Source organism: Pinus tabuliformis, chromosome 9, assembly GCF_031772625.1.
Source record: "Pinus tabuliformis cultivar Carrire ecotype Pingquan chromosome 9, CPIR1, whole genome shotgun sequence".
Taxonomy (NCBI): Eukaryota; Viridiplantae; Streptophyta; class Pinopsida; order Pinales; family Pinaceae; genus Pinus; species Pinus tabuliformis.
The window spans coordinates 418,152,974-418,164,576 of NC_142307.1; the positions used below are offsets into that span (position 1 = coordinate 418,152,974).

At 34.9% G+C, this 11,603-nt stretch overlaps 1 protein-coding gene across 1 annotated transcript; it reads left to right on the forward strand.

The window, feature by feature from the left end:
- The first annotated feature begins 461 nt into the window (after positions 1–461).
- On the forward strand, positions 462–2,567 carry LOC149148922 (uncharacterized). The gene has a single exon (XM_089442314.1). The coding sequence runs from the start codon at positions 462–464 to the stop codon at positions 2,565–2,567; it is 2,106 nt and encodes a 701-aa protein (XP_089298440.1).
- The last annotated feature ends 9,036 nt before the right edge of the window (positions 2,568–11,603 follow it).

Genomic DNA, 11,603 nt, shown 5'->3' on the forward strand with positions numbered 1-11,603 from the left:
GATACCTGGATCCGGATGGCATCGAAGACCTCATCAAACCTGTATCCATGGGGGAACTAGAGAGCACTCTAAAATGGTTCAAGAGAGATAAAAGCCCAGGCCCGGATGGTTGGCCTATGGAATTTTATATTGCCTTCCTGGACATTGTTGGTCCGGACCTACTTGCAGTTATTGAAGAGAGTTAGACCCTTGGTCGAATATATTCCCCCCTCAACTTCACCTACATCGCCCTCATTCCAAAATCTGACTCCCCCTCATCCTTCAATGACTTCCGTCCCATCTCTCTCTGCAACTGCCTCTACAAAATTATAGCCAAGATCATAGCCAACCGCATTAAGCCTATTTTATCTGATCATATCTCCCATGAACAATTTGCTTTCCTTCACCACAGACATATTCATGAAGCCATAGGCTCGGCCCAGGAAGCCCTCCACTCTATAAAATTGAAAAAGCTCAAAGGGATGGCTCTCAAAATAGACTTATCAAAAGCCTTTGATAAAGTAAGCTGGTTATACCTCAGAATGATTCTCACTCATCTGGGCTTCCCTCTGGAGTTCATAAGCTGGATTATGGGTTGTATTACATCTGTATCCTTTGCAATCCTCATCAATGGGTCAACATCCCATCCCTTTCAGGCGGAAAGGGGAATAAGACAGGGTTGTCCTCTATCCCCACTACTTTTTCTCCTTGTTATGGAAGGCCTGAGTAAATTGATTGACTCGGAGAAGCGAACTGGGAGACTCAGGGGATTGAAGATTACTGATCATTTTACTTTGTCCCATATTCTCTTTGTGGACGATATACTCATTTTCCTCAGTGGAAGTGTACAGGATATCATGTCCATGAAAGAGTCATTAAATATTTTCAGTAGTGCTACAGGGATGGAAATCAACAGGGAAAAGTCCACTATTTCCTTCTCAGAATGCTCACAGCAGGAAATACAACTCTCGCTTCAAAATTTCCCCTTTCAGGTATTAGATCTTCAGGCCGAACTGAAGTACCTGGGATTTAGACTCAAACCAGATGGTTACAAACTAGCTGATTGGAACTGGCTAATTACCAAGGTGGAGAAAAGAATCAATATCTGGTGTCATCGCTTCCTATCTAGGGCGGGAAGACTGATTCTTATCAAAGCAGTATTAGAAGCCACCCCTGTTTTTTGGATGTCTTTGGCATGGATCCCCATGGGGATTCTTAACAGAATTCAAAAAGTGTGCAGTCATTTCCTGTGGAAGGGGCGGAAGGATGGGAAGCCTTTCGCCTGGGTTAAATGGAGCAAAATTGCCATTCCCAAAAAATGGGGAGGTTGGGGACTAAAGCAACTTCCGGCCTTTGCACAAGCGCTGGCTGCAAAACAGGGGTGGTTACTACTAAAACACAAGAGTCTCTGGTTGGAGGTGATCTCCCACAAATATATCTGGCCCAACTCCATTATTGATTGGATAAGGTGCCCCTCTTGGAGCAGAAAAGGAATCTCAGTCATATGGAGGGCCATACTAAATACTTTTCCCATCATCAAAGGAGGTCTCATCTGGAAAATTGGAAATGGTGCTTCAGTTCGCATCGGGATTGATCCCTGGACCGGCAGTGGGAATTCATATCAACTTCCACCAGAGCTGATCACATTCCTAAACAATATAGGCATTTTGTACATTTCGCAACTTGGCGACCACCGAAATACTTCCTTTCTATCACAAGCTTGGCACTCTGGGGTGGAGTGGAATATCCCGATTCAATGGGAAAGAACGTGGAAAAATTATATACAAGCTCTAATAGAGTCCCATGTTAGACTAAATGAAGACGAGGATGAGTTAATTTGGGGTCACTCCAAAAAGGGTCATTACTCCTCCAAGCAAGGATATGACATCATACAAGCAGAGGCAAAACCAGACAGACTGAAAGGCTGGTGGACTCATATCTGGAAATTGAAAGCCCCCCTGCGCACAAGACTATTGATGTGGAATATCCTTGAAGATAAAACACCTACAGGAACAAATCTAAGGAAGAGGGCCTACACTGGTCCTTCATGGTGTGTACTATGCCATCAGGAGGAGGAATCGAATCAACACTTATTCCTTACTTGCCCTATTTCAAAGATGCTCTGGACGCAAGTTCTACTTTCTCTCAACATAAACCAAATCTGGCACGGAGCAGATATCCCTAGTGCCTGGGACATCTGGTGGGGTGAAGCAAATGACCCAAAGTTAAGAAACCTGCCACTCCTGGTCTCTTGGCACATTTGGCTGGGACATAACTGTATCATCTTCCAAGACAAGCCTATAAACTGGGCCCTGATTCCACCCAAGATTTGCTCAGGGTATGAGGAAATCCCAGCTGAAGAGATCATCAGCAGGCCCAGGATCATTAATCAGGAACAGATTGACAAAACTCGGCCCTGGGCATATTTTGATGGGGCTGCACAAGCCCAGGGCTACGGGGGAGGCATACTTTTCCATCTTTCAGACACACATTACTTTCAGATTTGCATGGGCTTGGGTGAGGGCACAAACAATTTCGCCGAACTGATCTCTCTTCGACATTTGATTTATTTTGCTATCCTTAAATAGTGCAGACATATACAAATATATGGGGACTCCAAGAATGTGATAAATTGGTTTAACAATGCAGCTACATGCCATGCATTTTCTCTAAGAACTATTATGGATGAAATTGTTTTTTTTTAAACACATTTTGACCATATTTCATGCTCTCACATCTACAGGGAGCGTAATGAAAATGCGGACAAGCTTTTGAAAGAGGCAATGAATCGTCCTCGAGGAGAATGGTTGATCACTGAACACACACTGAAAAGAATCTATCAGTATTTTCACAGGCCATACATAGACCAGGAACTTCGGAGGGGGGACAGCCCCTAAGTTTTTTCAGCATATTTTGATTATAAATACAGTTTGTAAATAATGTAATTAACAACTTTGTTTTTCTGAACAGTTATCACTGTTTGGTGACATTTTGGATTGTAATTGCACAGTTGCACAGTACACCCCACTGGGTCTACTTAGTATTTATTTCTGGAACTACTATCATAGTTGCATATGCTTAAGGGAATCTACAGCATATAATTTCAACAATTAATGAAATTACGATATTTTCTCCCCAAGGAAAAAAAAAAAAAAATATATATATATATATATATATATATATATATATATATATATATCTAGATGAAGAAGTGGCATAGATAAATCTTAGCTTAATTTTATTAAAACCTTAATTTAATTTCTATGGGAATATTTTTACTAGTCAAGGATAGAGGATTTAGATATATCTCAAATTGTAATATTTTCCTTTTTAGATTCAATTAAAAAAATGTTGTAAAATTAAATTAAAATAAAATATTTTTACTATGAAATAAGCTATGGTTTTTTGGCATGTGGTATTGATAAGTCATGGTATTGGCCCATGGTATTGTAACAAAGCAGATTTACAAGTTAATATCCATGGTAAAGTGAGGGTGAATATCCATGGTTAACAATCTTGTCATATTGTTATAAAATATTCTGATTGTGAAATAATTTATGTTTTTTGGGCATGTGGTATTGACCCATGGTATTGTAACAAACGCTATTTTTCACAAGTTAATAATATTGTCATATTGTTATAAAATATTTTGGTTGTGAAATAACTTACGGTTTTAGGTGTAGTGTTGATAAATCATGGTATTGTAATAAAGCCTATTCACAAGTTAATAACAAAATCAAAATATAACAAATTGAATTTTATTATTTTTATTAATTTAACTTTTTATTATTAATTGAGGCCATATTTAAATGTTTACAGTCATCCCAATATCATTTTTAACTTCTTCTTCTTCTTTTTAATTTAGGGTCTTACCCAAAAATAACAATTTTTTATTAATAATAAATCATTTAACCCAATTGTAATTTATATATTTTATTTTATATTATAAATATTTCTTTTATTTTTTCCATTATAAATATTTGTTTTCTTTTTCATTTCCAGTCTTACACAAAAATAACAAATTCTTATTAAAAATAAATCATTTAATCAAACTGCAATTTATATATTTTATTTTATATTATAAATATTCCTTTTATTTTTTCCATTATAAATATTTCTTTTCTTTTTCATTTCCAGCAAATTCTTATTAAAAATAAATCATTTAACCCAATTGCAATTTATATATTTTATTTTATATTATAAATATTCCTTTCATTTTTTCCATTATAAATATTTCTTTTCTTTTTCATTTCCAGTTTAGTGCATATTCAAAAAAAATATTCACAGATTACAACATCACATTGTAGCACTGCATTTTTCTTAGCCTTGTTGATATCTAGGTGTAAATGCGAGAAGAAGGAAGATCATCAATGTGATCTATGGATTTCATGGAATTCGAACCCCAAATGGAGTTTGCATGGAAAACACCTTAGGAGAGCATCAACGATTAGATGGAGGAAGGGCAAGGTCATTGGGTGTGGAGATTTTGGTCATTTGTACATAGGTATGAATTTAAATTTGGACTCTCGAGAGTTCTTCCTTTTTACTAAATATGATTTTTGTTCTTATGGGCAAACAATTTCGAGGGTTTATATGATTAAAGCATAAATTTCATCTAGAGTTGAGGGTTTAATGATTATGATAATGCAGATCTTGATTGCGGCCAACAATTCATCAAAAGACAATGCACAAGTAAGCATTTTGCATGTCCTTATTGTACAAAGGGTTTAATGATTATGATAATGTAGATCTTGATTGCGGCCAACAATTCATCAAAAGACAATGGAAAAGTAAGCATTTTGCATGTCCTTATTGTAGAGATCAGTTCGCTCCTCCCTAACTTTTCTAGGGTCAGAATGCATGAAATTTTATTTTTTCTTTTCACCTTTTTTTTAGTGGTTTATTGTTTGTGTAATGGACTCTACCATGCCCAAATTCAAAGGGCTCGAGTGATGCAAGAAAATTTTCTAGTAGGATGCAAATACTAGACCTTCCTCAAACTTTGTTACATGAAATTAAAATTTCTTGTAATCATGAACATAAAATCTTTTATGTTTCATCCTTAGATTTTGATCTTAATGCCTACAGTTTTAAACCATGTTACTATATTTTAAGTAGAATATACTTAGATCCAATAAACCTTACAACTCTCCAAAGCTTAGGTTAATTTCAGCTAAAAAGAGGGAACTTGAATGGCTTTTGCAATTTAGACTCAATGCTTACAGACAATGATTAAAAATGGAAGAACACAAATGGTCTAATAACTTTTACCCACCAATCAATTTCCAAGACCTTTTCTATTATTATGAACCTAAACAGAGAGAGTAGAAGAAGAAGAGGAGCCTGGATGAGGTGGACCCTGACTTGCTTGATACTTTTCGAAAGTTGGGCATTCCCTTGACTAGAAGAAGAGATTGACCAACGTTGTTGTAGATGTTGTTTTTAACATTGTTTTCATTGCTATGATGCATAGGTAGACTCTATGGTCAGTTGAGGTTATCTTTTGTTCATTATAAGAGGTAGTCGGGAGTATCTTGATCTAGTTAGGAAGTAGCTTCGCAGGTTTGTTTTTCCTGCTGATAACTATTATGTTGCATTGTAAAAAAAAAATAGTGATAGCTCCTTCTATTAAATCCCGAAGCATACTTTGTCACCCATGGAAATATCCACTTATTTCATGATGAATGATATGGATACCAGGCAGTTTGAGAGGACTCTTATTGTTGTATATGAGAGTAGCTTTGTGAGGTGAGAGGAGTTCTGTGACATATATTGAAGGATGCACTGCACCATTTTATGACACCAATCATCACCACAGTAGTGGATCTCTATTGCACCGAGGGAGAAATGATAAAGTATTCCACTATAAAGAATAGGTATGTTGGGGACGAGGAATGCAAATGTGGGATTTATAATTTTATTACGAAAAGAGGTTTGTGTGATGGAGACAAATCAAGGATTTCGTGGATTTGAGTAGAGACTAGTTCGACAATCATATGTAAATACTCAAGCATTATTTTGAAAGACGATGATGCAATTGGAGAGTTCTATTCTGTTGCCTTGAAAAATAACTATCAATAGGGGGGGCAAAAATGATCCATATAGGGAAGAATTGCAGGAGTAGGATTGTTTCTAAAATTATATTTATAAGCAAGTCAAGGAACTACTACAGAGGATTAGTGCAGATGTAACCAAATTCTCATAATACAAGGAATTTTTCACAATGTGATTTGATGCTCATCAGTGACTAGGCAACTGCAAATAGTTATCATTACATTCAGGTACAATTTGAGTTACATTCTAAAGTATCTAATTTCATTTATTGATAGTCCTTCTTGTGTCCTTGTCTCTCTTAATTTCATTGTGGTAGATGGAATGGGTTAAAAAATCAAGCATATCATTGAGTAAAATAGACACCCACATGTCATTGTGCATACCCTCTATTTTTTATACAATTAGAAGTGAGCAATATGATGTGTGCACAACTAAAAATCCTAGCATGCATGATGAATCCAATGTTAGCATGGAAATCAAAACCAATAATCATAAAATATTAATAAATTTGTGACATGGAGTAAAAAACACAATAAAAGATTCTATGCCAACATTGTCTATTTAGTGAAAGATACTACTAATATTTCATAATTTTCAGAGATGGTGGATGTCATGAAGATGCCCTCAAGAAAAGTTATTGACTTGAAGATAAGATAATCAGTGCAACTATTTACTCCAAATAGTTTAAATTTAGGTAATTAAAACAAGTTTGAAAATAACTAGAAACACCACCCCTGTTTATTTTAAATAGGCTAAATTTAGGTAATTAAAACAAGTTTGAAAACCACTAGAAACACCACTCCCACATCATTTTATTTCCAGTTGTAAAATATAATATTGAATCAAATTATGAGCACTTCCATTTAAATTGACCATACATAAAATAAAAAATAAGGTTGATGTTTTTAAAAGCTATATCCATCATTAAATATAGGATATGACAAGGATGGCTCATAATTTTAAAGCCTATATCTATCACCAACTATAAGATAAGAGTTAATGAGATGAGAAAACATTTGTCTTTATATAACATGTAAACATCATATTACTTATAACTCATGTATATTGTATCTTATTGTCCATAGAAATATGGAAGGAGAATGAGTAAGCATTTTCACACTAGTTTAAAATTTCCCATTGGTTGGTGAAGAACCAATTCAATGCTATTTTTGGTGGAGTATTAAGTTATTAACCAAAGATAAAAAATGTTAGTCTATTAAATGACTGAAAAAAGGATATTTAGAATGTTATATAGAGGTTACATTTCATGTAGCTATATCTACCCTACATAACTATAATATTCCAACTTCATTTTTTTTATATAGAAGTTACATTTCATGTACCTATAGAAGTTATATTCACGTGTTTTAGATAGAAGTTACATTTTACATAACATTTACGTGTTTTGGATAGAAGTTACATTTTACATAGCTATATCTACCTTAACAAAACTATAATATTCTAACTCCATTTTTTTCACACTTTTCAACCTTTTAAATGTTTGTCTATTTTAGTGTGATTATGCAATTAAATAGTTGATATTATTTAAGACATCTCCTATTTGCAACATTTTGAATTCTTAAGTGAGGTTTTTGTTACTACCATATATCATGTTTTAAGTAGATGGTGTTTTATAATTCTCCCAAAAGACTTTAGGAACAACCTTTAATTGCATGCCTGTTTCCATTATACATCAAACATTTGCAACCTTTTCCACGTGAAGAACCCAATAGCCCATGTTGAACATGAAGCCTTTTTTCAGGTCGCATTTAATGAAACCCCACTAGAATTTGCTACTAAAGTAAATCAATTGATGAATTTGAAGCTTGAAGGTAGTGTTGAATAGGTGTTGCAAGGTATATCTATAATACTATCTATCTACATGATTCTAATGCCATGAGATGGTGTCTCAATAACACTATTGTCCAGTAACGGGTACTAGATATAGATAGCTTTCTCATGTCCTATAGGTAAATCGTATCATTATATTTCTATAAAATCTCATAATATGTTCAAAGTTTGTCTTAGATAAGGAAATATGTATGTACTCTTGAATTTATCTATGTTGTAATAATATCAAGAATAAAATTGTCATTGCAAATAATTGGGATCTACCATGTAAGTTTACTTTACTACATGAAATTATTGATTTGTTAGATCCCAACTAGTTAGGGTTGAATTTATTTTTGTTGTAATGAGATTAAGAATATATTTGTCATTTTAATCATTGAAATATACTATGTAATATTTATTCACTACATGAAATTGTTTATTTGTTAGCACACAACTTATTAGTATTATGAAGAGCCCTCTTTCATGACAATATTTATGAATGCTCTATTCTTGCTCAAAGAATTACATATTACATAAAGGTGGAAAATAAATGAGATGCAAGCGAATGGTTTATGTTTTAAAATGTGAGGGAGTGTAAAATCATTTTCATTTGCGTTCAAATATTTTGAAGAACCCACTAAAATTCTTCATTTTCGTCCCAGTTAATTCCATTTCTACTAAGTCCTTCTCCAATGTGATCTCTTAACTATCTTGGAGGGAAATTGATTACTTTATTGGAACCCACGGATTACAATTTGATCAGGAGCAAGGGATGAGAAAGCTTCATATTCTTCAATATATTCCTCAAGTTAAAATCATATCGAACGTTTGCCTTTCTATTTAATTGATACAAAAATCACTCCAGCATTTGTTAAGATTTTGAGACCTTTTTCAATGATTTTTTTTTTTTTTGAAAGTTATGTTCTCAATTAAAGAAAAGGTGAAAATGATGCAATGGAAGGATTTTTTGTTTTAGTGCCTAAGAATGCCTTGCTAATGTGAAGGGCTTGGTATTTTCTTGACTCAAGATTAGTCACATTTGACTTCCTACATTACTTTTAGTTTCATTTTTGTTGTGTTTATATTGCTATCCTTGAAGTAGATGATCTACTGTGTGTGTAATAGGAAGTATTAGCTACTAAGCGCTCTCAAAGGTGATTTTGACGGACGAATAGCTTTAAATGCCCCTACTTGACACTTTAGTATTACATGATCAAGCAAGAAAAATATTAATCAATATTAAAGGGAAGATGATTAACGTGTAGTGTTTCTTGGCTTGTCATATAATTATGGCATTTTGGCCCCCAATAATATATCTGAGGCTACTTTTTGGTGGTTACTTGTGGAGCTTCCCTTTGGCTCAGAAAAACATCAAGGATAATTTCCATTTCATTGGCATTGGACATCATCAAAGAGGAATTCACCAAAAGCAGTAGAGGACATGGGAGAAATTGGTACAATGAGCAAATAACTGCTAGAGAAATTCCAAGGCACCATAATTTCTTGTGTATTTATATACACTCGAAATTAACAAGTCACAAAAAGTACCTTTTTTCTTAATATTTCATGTATACATAAATACTAAAAATGCAATTTCAGACTAATTATTCAAACTAATAATTATTTGATAGTCATAATTTATAATTAAATAGTATAATTTGATTAACATTATAGGACACAACTATAGGGTCTGACTATGAGAGGCATTGTGACAATATATGTACACTTGTCAGTGTATTAGACAATCATCTCTCAGAGTGTGATATCCATCCAATGAAATGTACTCCCAGAGGCCATTGTGGGATTGAAATTTTTTCTTTGAGTGGACAAGTGGTGATATGTTTTCTTAGGCCTTAGTGTTCTGCTTCCCTAAGATTTTGACACTACTCATAGCTAGTACCTTCATTCAACAAGTGAGGTACTTATCTTGGAATTTTGTATCATTTTGTCTCCACAATCCAATATGATGTTGGATCAATCTCATGATCCTAAAAACATAGGTCATAATAGCGAGGAACTTTTATTGTAGACAAAAGAATATCCAAATTTAAGGAACATGACTCTTTTAGAACAAGAAATAAGGATATTTTTAACACTGATCTTTTTTTTTTCCATTTGTTTTCACATGTTATCTATTGCCTAATATTTTTAACATGTAACTTAGTTGGTATGAGTGTGCCTAAAGTTTTGTTGAAGGTTGAATACTAAGTTCCTAAGGTGTTATTTTCTATGGTGACATTTTATTTGCTTTGTTTATATAGGTCATCTAGCCTCATAGTGGCCACTATCAAATGTTGAGGTATATGTCATATAAATCTTTTATAGTCTACTTTATTTTATATTCAAGTATTCATCGTCTTTCATATCTTATACTCTACATTGTATCTTCTTTCATATTCAGGAGAGGAACTCAATATTGATGGTAATAAGAAGCAATTGAAGAAAGAGGAGAACAATAACATTGAAGTGAAAAACAGGAATTAGACTGTGATCGGAGGAGAGCGGAAGAGCGGAAAACCAAAACAGAGGGTTTTTGCGTGGGATTTTCGCCATGGATGGGGGCAGAGGAGGGAGCTCCACTCCCTCCTTCAGAGAGGTCATGGTTAACAAGAGCAAGGCCCCTCCAGAATCAGACAGAGGCAAAACGATGGAAGGAGGAAAAAATAGGGAACAGGAAATAGAAAGTAACAAGGAGAAGGAGAATGTTGGCACAAAAGACAAAGAGGAAAATGACAAAAAACAGGGAACAAAAGACAGGAAACAAAAGGGACCATGCAAGCCCAAAGCTGAAGTCACTCCCAGAGTTATCTTAAATAACCCTGAGCTGCAGGCCCACAGGGAGCACATGCAGACTTATGCAATCATATGCAAATTCATGGGACTATGGCCCACCGAAAAGGCTTTACAAACATGGATCAGATACCACTGGAAGCCTAAAGGTAGCATTGATCTTCATCTAGGATCCAAGGGTTTTTTCACTGTGGTGTTTGCAAACATTGAGGACAAAGACAGAGTGTTTGAAGGCGGGCCCTACTTCTATGTAGCAGTAGGGCTCTACATGCGGCTGTGGATGATGAACTTCGTGCCAGAGCGGGAAACCTTTACCTCAGTGCCGATTTGGGTAAGACTCTATTTTCCACCTCTGGATTATTGGCAAATAGAATCACTAATAGCCATAGGAAATAAATTAGGGAGGTTTGTTAAAACTTTTGAAGCAAGAAGAAGGCGAAAATATACCTCCTTTGCTAGGATTTGTGTAGAAATGGACCTATCTGGAGCTCTTCCGGACGAGTTCATACTGGAGGTTTATGATGAGGAATGGGTGCAGACGGTTGACTACGAGCATATTCCATTTAGATGTCGAAAATGTCATGAACACGGGCACCATCTGAGAGACTGTCCTCTCAGTATGGCAGAGAACAAAATCAAACCTAACACAATGAAAGAAACAAATGGCTTTCACAAAGTAACTCACAAAGGTAAAAACGGCAAAAAAGGGCCAAAACAGCACCAAAGTGGAGACCAAAAAGTGAGGCAAAATCAGTTCCAGGTTCTTGAAGAGGAGGAAGATGTAGCAGTTGAAAATCAAGTTGGGAAGGATGAAGATGATAAACAAGAAAATGAAGAAGAACAAGTTCAGGAGTAGGTAAAGGAAAAACAGAAAGAGATAATCATGGATCAGGAGATGACCCAGAGCGAGATGGAAATGGAAGACAATGAGTTACAAGAGATTCTCG